The sequence below is a fragment of the Mustela lutreola genome, chromosome 14 (genome assembly GCF_030435805.1).
Source record: "Mustela lutreola isolate mMusLut2 chromosome 14, mMusLut2.pri, whole genome shotgun sequence".
Classification (NCBI taxonomy): Eukaryota; Metazoa; Chordata; class Mammalia; order Carnivora; family Mustelidae; genus Mustela; species Mustela lutreola.
The window spans coordinates 60972921-60992064 of NC_081303.1; the positions used below are offsets into that span (position 1 = coordinate 60972921).

The 19144-nt window shown below is 32.9% G+C and overlaps 1 protein-coding gene across 1 annotated transcript in view; it reads right to left on the reverse strand.

The window, feature by feature from the left end:
* USH2A (usherin) overlaps positions 1-19144 on the reverse strand; it is a 704505-nt gene that overhangs the window by 595146 nt on the left and 90215 nt on the right. The window contains exons 9-10 of the mRNA XM_059145262.1: positions 7258-7453; positions 3585-3715 (exon numbers count right to left, since the gene is read on the reverse strand). Coding sequence (XP_059001245.1) covers positions 3585-3715; positions 7258-7453 — 327 coding nt within the window. The remainder of the gene's footprint in view (positions 1-3584; positions 3716-7257; positions 7454-19144) is intronic.

Genomic DNA, 19144 nt, shown 5'->3' on the forward strand with positions numbered 1-19144 from the left:
CTTATGTCTTTAATTTCTTTCAACAATATTTTGTATTCTTCAGAATATGTTTTATACTTATTAAATATATTCCTAAGTATTTCATTCTTTTGATGCTATTTAAATAAAGTTGTGTTCTTAATTCCAAGATTGTTCATTGCAAATGCACTGATATACCACTGATGTTTGTATTTTTTTGCAACCTTGCAGAACCTTGTTGTTTATTGGTCCTGATAGCTTTTTAATTAATTCCTTGAAATTTTTTTGCCTACAAGATTATGTTATATACAAACAGAGGTAGTTTCATTTCTTCCTTTTCAATGTGGATGACTTATATTTCATTTTCTTGCCTAATTTTCCTGGTTAGAACTGACAGTACAATGTTGAATAGAAGTGATAATAGGGGACACTGTTTTCTTTTTCCTGATCTTAGGGAGAAAGTACCCAGTTTTTCACTGAAGTATGGATATATTATTTTTAGCTCTCCACTGGTTATTTTTTTGAAAACTAAATAACAAACTTAATAACACCACTGACTTTCTACTTTAAAGACAGAGACAATAATGCATGTTAAGTCTCTTCTATTTCTCCTTTTTAATTCATCATCTTCAAATTTATATCTATCATCCGTGTACAGAAATTCAACTTTATATGATTTCTGTTTCATTTTATAGACATTCTGTTTTCTATTCTTTGCCTATTGGTTGAGATTTATATCCAATATAAACAAAAATTGACGCCATTTTGGCATATAAATGTTATTATCACAAAACAAAAAAATTGATTTAAAGCATAAAAATTCAGCAAGTATTTAATTAAAGAAAACATGCTTCAAAACTGTAAAGATCACAGATTCTTTTAAAATATATTTTGACTTACACTTACTTCTTTGTATCATAACTGTCATTTCTTGTATTTAATGCTGCCCCCTCTTTATTGCCTTTTCATTTTCTTAAGAGATTCTTTTGAGAGCAAAAATCTTAATGTTGGTGAGGTCTAGCATATCAGTATTTTTCTTTTATGGATTGTATATTTAGTGTCATGTCTAAGGACTCTAAAAAGTCCTAATGTCCCCCCAATTTTCTCTTTGGTTATACCTTAAAAGTTGTATTTGTTTACATTTTACTTTTTAATCTTTAATTCATTTTGTGTTAATTTCTGTGAATATGCAGTGTTGGAGGTTCATTTGTTGAAAGACTCTCTTTCCTCCACTGAATTACTTTTGTACCTTCATCAAAAATTGGCTGATCATATTTATGTGGGATTTTATCTGATTCCTCTATTCTATTACATTGATTTATTTGTCTATCCTTCCCCAACACCTCACAATCTTGATTAACATAACTATATAATAAGCCTTGCAATTGGGTAGAATGATTCCTCCCATTTTATTATCCTGTTTAAAGTTATTTTAGCTACACTGAAACTTATATGCAAATGTTATATTTTATCTTTAATACACAAATGCAATAAAATATTTAAAATACTGTATAATATTTATGATTTCTAAAATATTGTATCTTATAATATTTCCATATAAATTTTAGTGTCCTATTATCTATTATCTACAGAAAGATCTTTTGGGGATTATGATAGGCATTTTCTATAATAATTTGTATATTACTTTGCAAAGTATAACTTGTATGTTACTTTGTCTGGTTTTGATATCAGGATAATACATACTTTCATGAAATGAGTTAAAAAGTCACTCCCCCTCTTTGATTTTGCTCTAATAGATACAGACCTCATGTTAATTACTTTAAATTTTTGGTATAATTTTATAGTGATATCATTTCTTTTTTATAAATTTTAAATTATGAATTAAATTTCTTAATAGTTGTAGGGTTATTCAAATGATTGTTCTCATAATGGGTGAGGAGGCAATTTATACTTTTTGAAAAAGGGTTCCATTTCACCGAAGTAGTAAAATGTATGTGTGTAGAATTGTTGGTAGTTATTTCCTTATTATACTGTAATGTATGCAAGGTGTATAGTGATACTTCTTATTTCATTTCTGTTACTAGTAATCTGTGTTTTCTCTTTTTGTCAGTCTTGAAAGAGGCTTGTAATTTATTTATCTTTCCAAAGTTCCATTATTTTCATTGATTTTCTATTTAAATTTTATTTTATTTTTAACTTAATTTTATTTTTTTCAGTGTTCCAAAATTCATTGTTTTGATTAGTTTTATGATATCATTTATTCTGTTTGCTTAGAGATTATTTCATTCTTCTTTTCTTATTTCCTGAAGTGGAAATTCAGATTATTGATTTGAGACTTTAATCTTTCTTAAGCTAGTACCAAATAGTATAAAAATTCCCTTGTATCACTGTAGAAATTGTCTTTGTTTTTTAAACTTTTTTTTTAAGAAATCGTCTTTGTTAATGATTTTTCTACTACCCAGCTTTCTAATAAGACATACCATTCTTTTACTAACACACTATAGGTCCTCTGAAGTTTTTCAAATCTTTATTTTGGCATACTTTATATTTGGCTTTTATTTAATGTAAGAGCAGTTTTTAATATATGCTGAAAGTTATAAAACCAATATATTTTGCCTTGAACTTAGTATCTTCATTCTTTAACTTAATTTATTTTTCTTTAACTAGATTGTGAGCTTACATTCCTAGCGAGTACATTTACAATTATTTACAAGGGAATATGTAATTATTAAAAATTAATACAATCACTGAATTGATTCTTTAAAGTAAATTTGTCCTTTATATATTGTTATATGTTAGTATTATCAGAACAAGTAAAAAGCTCCAGCTGATACCACATTTAAATACAAAGCTGCTTTTTCTGGCTTGAGGTAGGCTATGCTATACAGCCCCAGGTCAGTTAGAATCTGTGTTCATGTAGGTCAAACTTCAATATTTGTAATAATGTTTTAAAAAGTATAAAATTATAAAAACCCATTGTATTGTTAAGAGAGAAGTTTGGAATAAAAAATTTTAAAGTGGGGCTATCACAATTTCCATTTGGATCTATGTGTAAGTGACCTTTGTTATCCTATCTTATATGGAACTTAGGAGGGAAACCATTCTTATTTAATAAATTTTATTAATATTAATTCACCAATAATACCAAGACACATGCTCAGTTCACTTCCTAGTTTACTTGGAATCACCTCCCTCTCAATATTTTTCACAACTTTAAAATTAAAAATAAAATGAGCCTTTCTTATATGCAAAGGACCACCTACATACATAGCCTTATATTTCTTTTTTTTTTTTTTTAAGATTTTATTTATTTATTTGACAGAGAGAGAGAGTGCAAGTAGGCAGAGAGACAGGCAGGGGTGGTGGGGGGAAGCAGGCTCCCCATTGAGCAGAGAGCCCAATGTGGGGCTCCTTTCCAGGACCCTGAGATCTTGACCTTAACTGAAGGCAGAGGCTTAACCCACTGAGCCACCAGGTACCCAATAGCCTTATATTCCATATTCAAAGTTGCACAGGATCATTTCTAAAGCAGCTGTCTCTTAGAAAAGCAAACACACAAACTTAAGACTTCTTGACAAATACAGACCTCAATTTCACTTGTAGAACATCTCCCAAATTAGTTTCTAAAAGCAAGCAATTCTTTACTTTCAATACTGAAAACTCACCTTATCACAAAGGAAGCCACTGTTCCTGGTGCCCACTTTATCACAATCACAGGGTTTGCAAACATCCATGGCAGAAGGATCTGCTCCAACTTGTCGGAAAAAGTAATCCTTACATAACTCACAGTTCCTTCCTGCATCAGAGAAAGGTTATGCATTATGACTTCCAATTCATTAAAATCAGCCACATAATTCAAAATTAAAGACTGTATTCCTATGAGGGAATTCTATAATTTTCGGGACGTCCATTTTAATGCACCTTTCATCTCTACCTGCCAATTTAGTGATCCAGAGCATATGAAACAATGAACCTGTTACAAACTGTGCTTTACTTCATTAAACTCCCATCTGTTATATAATACCACACTTCCAAAAAGCTCTTCTTTGTTGGGGTCCACACATTTTGGAAGAGTTTGTTTTTAAACTTAAAACTTTTTTTTTTTATATCTAGGACTAGGCACTTAATCTAAATCAAATATGAGAAATGTTTGTGTGTGAGGTAGATGATGGTTATACATTGGAAAGAAGTAGGCATGTAGAATCAGAAATACTTTTCTCAAGAACTAAATCTTCTTTTAAAAAAGGATACTGTTCTAAATATAATTTATTTTTCTATAGTTAACATTATTAAAAGCAAATGTTTCTCTGCTTACAGCCATCATTTTTTATTTCAAATAGCAAACTAGAAATTCCATGTTTAGATATATTAGAAATATGAGATAATTCCCATAGTTTATGGTTTTTTATTTAGAAATTTTTTCTTGCCATTTTATATAAGAAAAAAATCTGAATTAGAAGGGGGTTCTAAAGTAAATGTGAGTAGCATATAAGACCACTGAAAGGGGTGCCTGGGTGGCTCAGTGGGTTAAAGCCTCTGCCTTTGGCTCAGGTCATGATCCCAGGGTCCTGGGATTGAGCCCCGCGTCAGGCTCTCTGCTCAGCAGGGAGCCTGCTTCCCCCTCCCTCTCTCTCTGCCTGCCTCTGCCTACTTGTGATCTCTGTCAAATAAATAAAAATCTTAAAAAAAAAAAAATCTTAAAAAAAAAACACTGAAAGAAGCTAAAATAAAACTCAAGACTACCAATTCCACTTTAAACACTATGTACTGTACTCTGTTCAAATATTACTTAAATTGGCTCAATAGCAGAAAACTACAGAAATAATCAAGTGAAAAACATTCTCATGGATATTGGCTATGGACTAATTAAAAATTAAATGAATTTATAATATTTCTAGAATATTTCTATTTGCATATACTGATGATTCCTGAATTTCTATCTCTAATCTAGAAATTTCTTCATCATTCAATTAATTGAATTAATTACCATGTTACAAACACTGTACTAAGTGCAGAGAAATACAATAGCAAGAAAATATACATTGTATCCCTTTCACAGAGCTTTCTTACAATCTAGTGGGTAAGATGAGTTCTAATTAAATAATTATAGGAATAAATATGCACTTACAAATTGTGATAAGCATAAGATGTCACTCAAATATATAGATGATACTGATTTATTCTGAGGCATCACAGTAAGGTTTTTCTTAAGAGAGGAGTTTCAGAATTGTTTCCAGCTGCCCACAAGATTTTCTCCTATGTCTCTTGGAAACACTGTGAACATTCCCAAAACAAAACTTGCCATTTTCTCCCTAAGTTTTGATCCTTTTGTGTTTCCTATCTCAATGGCTGGCACCAGCATTGACCCTGTTGCTCAAACTAGAATGTTAGCATTGAGTCTTGACTATTTCTTTCCCTTACCTACACCCTACATTTTGCTCAGAAAATGCTTGTACTTCCCATTCCACATATCTCTTGGATCCACTTCTTTCTTTCCATACCACCTTAAATGTACTCAAGCATTATTTCTTACCTGGACCACCACAGTGCCTCAAACCACTTTCGGCCCTCTCCAATCCATTCTCCACTTTAAAACCGTATGTGTCTTTTAAAAACATAAAACTTGTTATATCTCTTTCTTGTAAAATACCCTTAAGTGGCATCTATTAACCTGAGGATAGAAGCCAAACTCTTAATCATGGATCATAGAGCCTTCTAGATCTGACCCCTGCCTTCCTTTTTAGCACTTGTCTTACCATCTTCCATTTGTCTCTTTCAGAGTTCCATGTTTTTTCTCCTCTAGGCCACTGCACATCTGTTTCTCTTACTAGAGACCTCTTGTCACCATGCCCCTAATTCCCCTCCTTCTCGCTATTCCACCTGATTAACTCCTACTGCACTTGTCCTATCTTAGCACTCATCAGACAACTTTGTAACTGTTCCTTTAATAGTGTGTCTTTCCTACTATGTAATAATCCACACAAAGACAGGGAAATTCATTATCTTGTTCGTCTTTATATTCCCAGGACCTAGCCAAGTTCTGGTGACATTTTAGGTCATCAATAATTATCTAATAAATCCATTCATGCTTCAGAGTCATGCATCTTCAAATCCATCAGACTTGGGCCATTATATTTTACAAATTGAGATACTGCCTATTTCTGCTTTTAATACACCAGCCCTTCAGAGAATAGTAATTTTCAATGATGAGTCAAAATGCTGTATGCTTTTAGAACAAGACTTTGATAATCATCTTGTGCATTTAATTAGCATTTTTTAAAAAAGAATGTTCCCAGATTACTAGGATTCTTGCCAAATCTGAATGAACATAAACATTGCTACATGAAAATTCAGACATAATGGAAGATCAAGGTCACACAAAGAAACTTAAGGGTATAATCCCTGAATTTTCCAAAATATATTCATGATTTAATCAAATAGGCTGTATTTTAGAAAAAGAAGAAATTTCCTGAAAAGATGTAGTTGAAGGTAAGAGTGCTATTTCTGAAAACTACCTAATTATTTGGATTTATGAAGACTGAATGAACAAGCTTTACTATCCTAACAATATTATTTTTTAAGTTTTTATTTCAATTCCTGTTAATTAACAAACAGTGTAATATTAGTTTTTCAAGTGAACAATAGAATGATTCAGCACTTCCATACAACACTGGGTATTCGTCCCAAGTGCACTTCCTAATCCCTATCTCCTATTTGGCTCATCCCCCCACCAACCTCTCCTCTGGTAACCATCAGTTTGTTAGTAGTTAAGAGTCTGCTTCTTTGAAATAAGTCAATCAGAGAAGGACAACTATCATGTGATCTCCCTGATAGGAGGAAGTGGAGATATATCGTGGAGGTTTTAGGGGGTAGGAAAAGAATAAATGAAAGAAGATGGGATCGGGAGGGAGACAAACCATAAGAGACTCTTAATCTCACAAAACAAACTGAGGGTTGCTGGAGGGAGGGTGGCTGGGAGAGGATGGTGGGGTTATGGACATTGGGGAGGGTATGTGCTATGGTGAGTGCTGTGAAGTGTGTAAACCTGGCGATTCACAGACTTGTATCCCTGGGGCTAATAATACATTATATGTTTATAAAAAAATTTTTTTAAAAGTTTTAAAAAGAGAGTCTGCTTCTTGGTTTCTCTCTCTTTTTCCCTTTGCACATTTGTTTTGTTTCTTAAATTCCACATGAATGAAATCGTATGGTACAGTTTCGAAACATTTTCTTAAGGTAGCAATAAGATAATTTAAAATGACATGCATTGTATAACACATATGGGTCTCAAAGGCCAAATCAGACTTTGTTATTAGTTATCTATGATTTGCTAGTTACCTGTTGTGTTATGCTCACAATCATCACAGACCCCTCCCCCTCCTCTGTGGTGCTCATATGGAAATGGGTCCACTGAGATATTGTAGTGGCAGCTTCTGGAATGGTTGTTGCATTGACAAGGTTTACAATTAAAAGCTTGAACTTGATCACCTTGGTGGAAAGGCTTATCATTATAAAGAGGCAAGCAGTGATCGCACTGAAACAATAACAGAACAATAAAGAAATACAAAGATTCTTTATGTAACAGACATTTTTGTTATAGAACTAATATCAAAAAGTTAAAAGCCAGCAATTATTGTTTCTGAAAAAATGTTTTATAAATCAGAAATTAGCAAATTATAGGTGTAGTAGTGCAAAATGATAAGTGTCCATCCAAGCTGAAACTATGCAAAATGACCTTAATAACCAATGAGGAAAGTTATGATTGTTCAATAATCTTTAATTTGTCAAAACATTAAAACTTGGTTTCCGGTCTGAGATTCCACAAGTAAGGATTGGAGTCACCACTCTATTCTAACAAGTTAAAAGCTGAGTAGACTGAAAAATCAACAACTCTTTTTGCATCTCTAAAGGGGAAAAACAGGACAAAGAGTCCCCAAGACTTTAAGGAAAGACTGACAGGTAACAGGGAGTCTCAGTGACAGAAGCAGAGACTCAGTAGCAGAAGCTTCCATGGGAACCAATTCCAGGTTGGAGGGGGGGTACTTTCTTGTACTTAACAAATTGCTGGATGTTTAGTAGGAACAAGACTGAGAATCGAAGACTCTAAGGGGACCTGGTTATAATGGGGGATCCCAAATATTTTGGAGATTTACTTCTGGGAGTTTGACCAGGTTCTCACAGTAAATCTTAGTGGAGTATTTTCTCATACTTCTGGCAGAAAGAGGAAAAAGGGAGCCATTTTGAAATAAATCAGGGTTCAATGCACTTCTTAACAATATCTGCCCTCAGGAGAAATTAGTAAACCAGAGCCTAACCTGCTGGGGTATTATCAGAGCCTGATTTAGGGAGGGGAAATACCCAAATCCAGCCCACTCTAGTCATCCTGTTTCACCTCTCAGTGGAAGAGACAGAGAAACAACTGTAAACAATCCAGAAGCACAAGCTCACTAAAAGTCTTAGACCTAATCATAGGACTATAGAGTGCTTCCCCCACGCTTCACTACACCGCCAAATGCTTGTATACAGAAGTACCTTTTACCAGGCACACCATCTATCAATGAGGAAAAAAAAATCACAAGAAACACTAAAGGCAAAATAAAACAAAACAAAAACAAAAACAATAAAAAAAGCACTGCACAATCTGAAAGACTGAGCAAGCATCAGAATTAGAAATATCAGGAATGTTGGAATTATCACACCAGGAACTTAAAACACCTGTGATTAAAATGCCAAGGTTCTAATGGATAAAGTAGACAGCATGGAAGAATAGTGGTTAGGCAATGTAAACAGAGAGATGGAAATTGTAAGGAAAAAAAAAAAAAGAAATGCTAGACAAAGATCAAACAGAAATGAAGAATGCCTTTGATGAACCTATTAATAGATTGGACTCAGCTGAGGAAAGGATTTCCGAGGAAGATGATACAACAATAGAATCATCAGAAACTGAAAAGCAAAGAGAAAAAAACTGAACAAACAAAACAGACAATGCAAGGACAGTGAGACAACTAGAAAATTCATAACATACAAATAATGGGAACACCAGGAAGAGAAGAAAGAGAGGAACAGAATAAATATTTGAAACAATAATCCCTGAGAATTTCTCCAACTTAATGTCAAACACCAAACCTCAGAGCCAGGAAGCTTATAGAATACCAAACAGGATAAATACTAAAAACAAAAAAACAAAACAATAATATCTATACCCAGGCCTATAATTTTCAAACTATAGAAAATCAAAGATAAAGGAAAAAATGTGAAAGAGTTTTAAAAACACCTAACCTGCGGAAAGAACAATGGTAGGAATTATATCTAACTTCTCAGAAAACATGCAATTAAGAGGAGAGCAGAACGAAATACTTAAGGGTTGAGAGAAAAAAACACCAATCGAGAAATCTGTACCCTCCAAAATTGTCCTTCAAAAGGGAAGAAGAACTAAATATGTTCTAAAAAAAAATTTTGAAATTTGCTGTCAGTAGAACTGTCTTTCAAGAAATGTTAAAAGTTCTTTAGAGAGAAGGAAAATATTATAGGTTAGAAACTTGGATCAATGTTAAGAATGGAAAAGCATCAAAGAGGGAATAAGTGAAGGTAAAACTTTAAAAAATGTTCTTACTGTCAGTTATAAATATGATAGGAAATAAAAATTATAATAGACTAACATTTAGTAGCCTGTGAATTAACATTTGAAACTTTGAGAATTAAATTGTTTTATTTTTTTTGGTAAAAAATTGAGTTGCTTGAATCATGCTTGCTTTCTTATCGTATGACTTTCTATTCTGAGAAAGCAGTCAGTCTGTGCCCTGGTGATATGTCATATTGCTTTGTAAATATGGATGGGCACCCATCATTCCAGTCTTTGTGCTCTCACTGTTAGCATCACCCTATTCCTCATAACCAGAGTCCTCATTTTTTTTTTTTTTAGATTTTATTTATTTATTTGACAGAGAGAGATATCACAAGTAGGCAGAGAGTCAGGCATAGAAAGAGAGGGAGGCAGGTTCCCTGCTGAGCAGAAAGCCCAATGCGGGGCTTGATCCCAGGACCCTGCAATCATTACCTGAGCCGAAGGCAGTGGCTTAATCCACTGAGCCACCCGGGTGCCCCCAAGTCCTTGTTCTTAAGTTAGCCTTTGCTGAGTTGCTCTAGCTGTGTATACAAAGTCTTTCAAATGGTGTCACTGACCAACTATTTCTTCTGTGAAGAAAGGAATACTCAATTCCACTTTTTGAATTTGTGTTTCTGAAATGTCACATGGGTTTATTGCTGACAGACTAGGAAGCAGCACAACTACCAACTTCTTTGAATAGATGTTGCACTAATCAATCACCAACATACTTTGAAAGAAGAGTCAAGAATGGTCACTGGTCATGATATGCCTTGTTACCACAGTAATGTGTAGACTGAAGGGCCAGCAGTTAAACCTGTACTTTATACAATTACTTACCATTAATATACCATAATAACTTATGTTTGAACCATGTTGTTGGAGGATGAGTATCATCTAACTATGGTAACTGAAATCCATGTATATTAGAATTGTACAAAGAGTAAATATTTTTAAAGATTTTCTTAAATATGGCCAAATTCCTTCTAGAAAAATTAAATTCATAATCCCACCACCAGGAACATCTGAGAATGTCTATTTTATATTCTGTTCAATTTAAAACTGTGACTATCTCTTCATGATTTTAAGAAAAATATTTATTACTCTTTTAGTATGTATGCTTTTCATTACTAGTAAAGATAATGTTTTCATCTTGTTCTTGGTCAAATATAATCTTTTTGGAGGAAACTTATTTTTTGTATTATTTCTGAATTTAATGGATATATCTTTAAAGTTACAACCTATTTAATGATGTTGACTATTTCAGGTAAATTATCATTTAAAAGAAGAATTATCTACCCCAAAATAACAAGATGGTTTTATACAAAAAATAATAAATATATTACCAATTTTATTAAAGGTCCTGATTTAAATATTTGACCTATTGCATTTATAAATTGTTATTTAGGTTTATTAGTTAATTAGAATTTATTCTTGCATTCATAGAATAAACTCAATGCCATTTATGATAAATAATGGTTAAAATTATTTAGGATTTTTAAATTTCTATTCATAAATTAGACTGTTTTGTGTTTTTATAAAGACATTAAAATAAATAAAACCTTAACATTTTAATGGGGAATCAGTATGTACTTCAACTTATCAAGTTAATTTTAATATCTGAATGATCAGAAAAAGAATTCTTGTTTTGTACCCTAAAACCTACAGTAGTTTGTCAAGTTACATTATATATAAAAATTATATATAAAATTATATATAAAATATGATTGATGCAAGAGAAATTTTAAAATAATAGGAGCACCTGGTGACTCAGTCAGTTAAATATCCAACACTTGATATTGGTTCAGGTCATGATTTCAGGGTCGTGAGATCAAGCCCTGTGTTGGGGCTCCATGATCAGTGCAGTCTGCTTGAGATTCTCTGCTTCCTCTGCCCTCCCCACACTCACACTCACTGTCTCTAAAATAAATAAATAAAATCTTTAAAAAATAATATATACATATATAACAGAATTCATGAATTATTTTTCTCACCCCTCGATTTTTTTGGTAAGATACTTAATGAATGCTGAAAGTGTCCAATTTTTCTCAGACTTAATTTAAATTATGAATTAGGAGAATCCAACCATGTAACATCTCAAAAAGTCTCCCTATCTATTCATAATAATGATCCTTTGCAATTTGTTTTAAGACAGTTAAAAACTATTTTTATATTTTTGACAAAAAAGGTTATTTCCTTTTACTATTTTCTGCAATAAATGCTTAATATTTCAGAACACTTTGACACATTCCATAATCATTATTGGGACAAACTGCAGTCAAAAGCATTTTTGCCAGTTTTTATCTCCCTCTACTAATTCATAGTTGAACAATTTCTTCCCTTAATATTTTTAAACTTAGAAAGAAAAAAAAAAGTAACAATTTAATCGTCCAATATGTTACTATTGTATGGTATTCTGAAATTTTTAGCAGGAAAGCACATAGTTTTTCTACTTAACTGAAGAAAAGGAAGACAAAAGACAGAGAAGAAATGAGAACAGAAACATAATGGTTCTCCCATCATGTAGTGCTGCGTTGCAATAATTGGTAATGAATGCACTCTTCCATTTTGGTCAATTTTTAAAAATCAATATCATATTCTTTTTGAAGTGAGGAAGATTCTCTCTCTGTAAAACCATTTCTCATCTTTTGGACTGGAATAACTTCTCCCTTTCTCTTCTTCTACAGCACTCAATACCCTGACCACACTCCTATTATTTTGAACCAAAATTATTGGTTTACTAGCATGTACCATCCAGGAATTGAAAGCTATTGGCTTTTATACTCCCTGTGTCATCCACACAGAAGAAGCTTAATAGACAATTGCTAAGCTGTTAACTGAAAATTCACATGGGACTATATAACATTAATATCCAAAGTAGTCATTCTTAAGGTAATGTAGAGAGGGGAACAATAGAAACAATTAATAAATAGGATAAGGTTATGTAAAGACTTCAGGATTAGCATTTATCAGATGATTTGCAATAAACAACTTAAAAATATAAAAGTCATTTTGTAAAAGAAAGATACAGAGCAGTCAGAAACAGAATACTGTCAATTATGGCTCTTTGTTCCCAAAAAATTAAAGGTGGAGGAATCGACCTCTTTAAGTTTTCTTTCACCAACATTTGCAAATCAAATTATATAGAATCCAATGTTAGATATCAGGTATAAGCTTGAAGTCAGACATTTTAATTCAATTACTGGTGCTGCCACTAACTGTAAAAGGTAACATGAAATACAGACTGCCTATGTGTTATGTCCTCTATGAAGCATTTAACATGGGTTATTTCACTGAATCCTTTAGATTTTGAGTAACACAAATATCTCACATCTGATTTCCATTTGTTGATTCACTAGCCCTGTGCTCTCACATAATTAAGTCTATTCTTCAAGGCTTATTTTTCTCATTTATAACATGGAGGTAATCACACCTGCCTCATAGCGTTGTTGTAAAGACCAAGTGCTTAGCAGACTGTCACATAGTAAGCTTTCAGTCAACAGAGCCTACTACTTTATTAGATTAACGACTGGGGGTTAAAGAGATAAAGTAACATGAAAAATATTATTGGACAGGAAGCCCTTGAATCTACCTTACCTCTGTGAATCTCAGTTTCTTCATCTCTAGAAGGAAGACAACTCAACTCAATATCTTAATTGTTGTTGACTCAAAATAATCTGAGGATAAGTAGTAATATTTAAATAATGTCCAATCACAAAGCCTGGCACATATTACATATTCAAAATCTGGAAGTTACAAGATGAAGGAGGAGGTAAGAGGAGGAAGATAAGGTTAAAAATCCAGCATTGGTGTTGATCTGAAGTTGGAGTGATACCAGCAGTATATAAGACTGTTCCTATGCAATATATTAACTAAAACCTTTAACAGGAGATTCTGTGATCATAAATGTTCTAGTGCATGGTCTTACTTAGAAGATGTAGCCTACAGAAAGGAACAATGAGCAATTAATGACCAAAATTCACTTCTGGTTAATTTTATCACCTGTACATTACAGAGGAGGACTTATCTACACTTATTTCCTAGCAGCCATCAGATATCATTACATACAACCATCACTTCTAGTAGACTTAACTGTTGGGGAGATATTTTCTAACTGATAAATGGAAGAATAGATGAAAATTCACTTTCTGAGTTCCTGGCTTTGGAAGAGAGAAATGAGCTCATTAAGTTCTCTTCCCCAAATCAATTAGCCATGCAATTAATCTCATTTCCATTTTTTTTTAAACTCTATCCCCTTGCAAAACTTTGGCCAAATGCAAAATTTTGCTACAAAACAATGCCAGAGCGTATTTTTTCCCTACTTCTTTGAGAGTCTTCTTACAGACAACTTCCCTTACCCCATGGTGGTGCTCTTATTATTCAAGTTATGCTTTCCTGAATAAAAGGTGGTGGAAGCGATGATATGGAATCTGTGGTTCTGTCCTACTGATTATAGATGCAGTTTGTCTTACAAAGCAACTGCCGGCTGTTTGAGTTTGGGATGTTGCCTACATGAGTTAATGGAGGAAATCCAGCAAAAGCCTGTGCCTCTGATATTTTTATGAAGACAATATTTCTGTTTTTTCTTATTGTGATCTAAAAAATAAATCTCATTTAAGATTTTGTCTTTACGGTTAACCTCAAAGTAATTATCAAAAAGGCTTGTAAATAAGATCACTCTAATTACGAGAGCAATGCTTCAAAGATATAGTCCTGGCTTTTTTTTTTTTTTTTTTTTTTGGATGGTAGTCCTGGCTTTTTTAACATTTAAAATCAAAGAGGAATTTGCTACTGACCTAATGGAGTGGCTTGAGTACAAGTCACTGTTACTGAAAATGGCTCACCTCCCTTCTGTGGACAATAAAAGACTTGCAGAAATATTGACAACATTTTATCTCCTTAAAGAAAACAGCTGGGCTATCATTTACAGCTCTCAAATTGAACTTTAATATATATATATATATTTATATTATCATACTAGGGTGGCAAAAGTTTGCAGAAAAAGCCAGTGCAGACCCAAGTCCTAAGATGGTAATTTATACCTGGTAATTTATTCCTGCCAGGATGCTCCATTCAACTCCACGATTCCAGTGAGAATTCAGAGAAGTACATTTTTAAAACTATTTGAGAAAGACTTTTTTTTTAATTGTGAAGAAAAAGATATAGTGCCCCAAAGACAATGGTTTGAAAACGTCATGTATCTTCAAAGAAATATAATGAGTAATTATTTTACTCTGTTTCACTTTTAAATTTTGAATTGACATTGATACAAGACATGGAAATTCATAGCAAGAGGGAGGTAACATATAGAGACATATCCTTTGGAGGTCTCCTCAAGATATATTAGGTTTTGTAGAGCTTTTGTCTCCAGATAACATAAAATATTTTGAAAAAATAGTGTTAAGTGTAAAGACATCACCGTGTCCAAATTGGCATGAAATATAAGCAAAAGTCTATTATTCAATTTTTTTGGTCCACATAGGCTATTTTCCTACATACTTGGAGTTTTCTATGATATAGTACTTAATATAAATAAAAATCTGAAACAAAAATTTATAAATATAAATGTAGAAAAGTACTCAAAATACAGTTTAAATTTAAAAACCAAGTTAAAGATAACATGTAAAGTATAATTCTGCCTTCTAGAGAAGTAGATTTATCTGTGGATATGAGTATAAAGCTACAATGTTAAGAAGGTAAATACAGATGATACAGATTTATAATAACAATAATAAAAGAGCTGTAAGGATATAAACTTAGAGCATTTGCCAAAGTTATCTATGAGTGGTGAAGTTATAGGTGACTTCTACTTTTTATAAGTTTATTTTTCCACAGAATGCATTTATTACTAATGCATTAAAAATGGAGGGCAAATAAAATGCAACTGCATGGATAGTTACAAGAAAATTATACATAATTTGCATGTAACACTTCACAAAGGAAAGCTAAGAAAATTAAAATGTTCCAGTTTTAAATTATACACAGATCAGCAAGATACTACAGAGAAAATGATTATCTTTTCAAGTATAATGTAGGCTGAGTTTATGAATTACCAGCAAACAGTATGAATTTTTTACAGTTTTAATGTTTCCAAACAACATGATTAATAAGGATTTTGAGAGATGACAGTTGAAATTTCTGTAGTAAAATTTGATTAAAAAGATACAGAACTAAATGACACACTGACACACTGGCCTTTGATCTTAGGAAAAATGCTGTTACTATCATTTTATGTGGTTTACAAAGACAGATAAAAGACAAGCAATATGGTGTAGTCTATTCTTTGATTATAAAATTTCATGAAACTTAAATTCTTGGTTTCATAATAGTATTTCTTCACAATTCCTTCCAGATAACCCAGAGAACCATGACATAGTAGAGTAATGTTTGAGTAAATTATGAGCATTTTGAGTAAATTTTTGAAATCTTCCCATTTTTTTCTATCTTTATCAATGACTTGAACTAGAGCATATCATGCTTAGTGAAATAAGTCAAGCAGAGAAAGACAACTATCATATGATCTCCCTGATATGAGGAAGTGGCGATGCAACATGGGGGCTTAAATGGGTACAAGAAGAATCAATGAAACAAGATGGGATTGGGAGGGAGACAAACCATAAGTGACTCTTAATCTCACAAAACAAACTGAGGGTTGCTGGGGGGAGGGGGTTTGGGAGAAGGGGGTGGGATTATGGACATTGGGGAGGGTATGTGCTTTGGTGAGTGCTGCGAAGTGTGTAAACCTGGTGATTCACAGACCTGTACCCCTGGGGATAAAAATATATGTTTATAAAAAATAAAAAATTATATAAAGCAAAAAAAAAAAAAATTTCAGGGACGCAAAAGACAACTATGAGCACTGCCTGATTTTATTAAACATTTAGAGAAAATAACATATAGTCTATACTTTTTAAATCACTGCAATTATCATGGGCTATTTTAATAGTCCATTTACTTACCCATTATCCTTATTTGACTCAAAGCTTCTTCAATCAGAAACCAGATTTTATTGATGAAATCAACCACAGCATAATGCTAAATGTTATAATTGCTCAATAAACGTTTATTGAGTAAGGGAATGAAGAAATGAATGTATAAAGGAGTGAATAAATGAATGGATGATGCAAAAAGAGCTCATTTCTATTAGTGAATTCATTTTCTTCATTCCTGGTTCTAGCAACAAAAACAAAATGAGAGAAAATTCTTTCCTTTGCTACCCTCATTAGTAAAATACACACAGACGTCTTTATCTAGGCAATGTTTCCCATGCAATAAGAAAAGCTAATATGTTATGGTGTCAGTCTTAAGTGATTCATATTAACCAGCTGATAAATCTTTCTGATAACCTATGAAGTAAGCATTGCTATTACCTTCATTTTATAGATAGGAAAACTGAGGAATAGGAAAAAAAAAAAAACCAATAATGTTCTAAAGTCACCTACTGGAATGATGATTAGTATAAACTAGAATGTGAAAATTTATAAGGACAACAATGCTTGTTGCATTTTATTCATTTCAATATTGCTAGTGCCTAGACCCACACATAGTAGGTACTCAATTTACATATATATATATGAAAAATATATATTATATAAAAATATATACATATATATGTGTATATATGCATATATAACATTCTCTTTGTTCTTAGAACCCTCACTCGTAACCACCATGTTATGCTGGTTGCAGGGATAGAAAATTATCTCAGGGAGAGAGGTGTTGAGTGAATCCTACTAAAGCTATTCACACTTACCTCCTGCTCAGAGCCTAAACTAGATGACAGAATCCTCGAAACCCAAGGTTGGAGACACTCCCTCCCCATCCCCCCCAGCTGGAAAATTCAGAGAAATGTACGTAGCCCCTGCCTGTGTGGGAAGGGGAGGAAGGCAATCTGTTCCAAAGTGAAAAATTATAAAATGCTCACTTTTTAGAAGTCAGTATGGTACTACTTACTGAGCTAAAAGAGGTAATTTGTTCAACTATTCCCAAATGGTGCAAATGAATTAGAGATCTTCTGAAAGTCTGTAAATTGCTCCTTTCTCATCAGATCAGTATGTTGGAAATTTTAAGAGCCTAAATCTCTAATAATAATAATTGTCCTCTGACTCTATTCACAGCTTCCTCTTTCCGTTGGACGTAGCAGTTCAATTGTAATTCAAATGATGTAGTTTCAGGATAATTTCTTTTGTCTACTAGATATAGTAATCATCTTTATAAACATAAAAACTTCAGTGTACTCTTACAATTACATTTTCCTATAAAAGTTTCCCTATGCAGCTCTAGTGCTCCAATCACAAAGGTATGATTAGACAAACTTGCTAATTTCTTATCAGTGATAGACTGGGCAGAGTGTGGGGGGGTGGCAAAAACAGATGAAATTTCCAACTGCATAGACAATCTAGACAGAAAGTAACTCAGTACTTTGCACATGATAGGGGATAAATATATTTAAAGAATGCATGAATGAATGATCCCATCAATTGTTCATGTTTATGACATGTTACAGGACTGTATCTTAATGTTTCTAGTATTTATTTGTGAAGAGTAACATTAAAGGTATAAAGATAAATGCAATATTTTCCAGCAGATTTTTACCTATAAGATTATTATGCAATCTTAATTAACAAACTCCAAACAATTATTATGCCTTGCCATTGAGAAGACAGAAATCTTCATGTATTTATCCTTCAACTATTTTCTCAGTAATTATCTTTCCCTTGGTTAGAAATTCTCATATAATTAAAGTGCCCACAGAAAATATGTACTTAGCTGCTCTCTTGGTGCTGAAATGAATAGCATGAATTAAATACTAATACTATTGGACAATACTGATCAGACACTGTGGTAATGCCGTGATCATTAGCACTTAACATACAGAGCCTGACAATTCAACCATTAATACATGTTGGCTACTTTTAGAAAGTTTCTAATTTATGCAATGCCTTCTCTGTGCCTCTGAAGGCAAAGTCCAATGGAGGATTAAAACATCATCCAATAAAACAAATCTGATAACATGGGAAACAAAATCAACATTTGTGAAAAGAGAAAGTGTAGGGGTTGCCTGGGTGGCTCATTCAGTTAAGCATCTGTCTTCAGCTCAGGTCATGATCTTGGCTCCCCCCCACCTTCTGTGATCTTCAACCCCCCCACCCCGCTCTTAAATAAATAAATAAATATATCAAATCTTTAAAAAAAAAAGAAAAGAAAACTGTAAGCAGAATCATTTGGACAACTGTTTCAGTTCTACACGTGGTCTATATATAAATATAACTGATGGGGTCCTGGAAGACTCAGTCATTTAGGTGTCTGACTCTTGGTTTCAACTCAGGTCATGATCTCAAAGCTGTGAGATCACCCCAGATGAGACTCTATTCTGAGTGCAGAGTCCTCCCTCTCCAACCGTCTTTGCCTTTCTCCCTGTTTGTGCTCCCCCCCTTGCTCTCACTCTACAATAAATAAAATCTTTAAAAATACGTATAACTGAAAAAAAAAAATACGTATAACTGATAGCCAATAAACTTGTAAGGAGGGAACTTCTGACTGTGAAAGCAGACCATCTAACAATATGTAGCTGTTGAATGAGACAGATCTATTTGCATGACAAGCATGAAAGGACTCTTA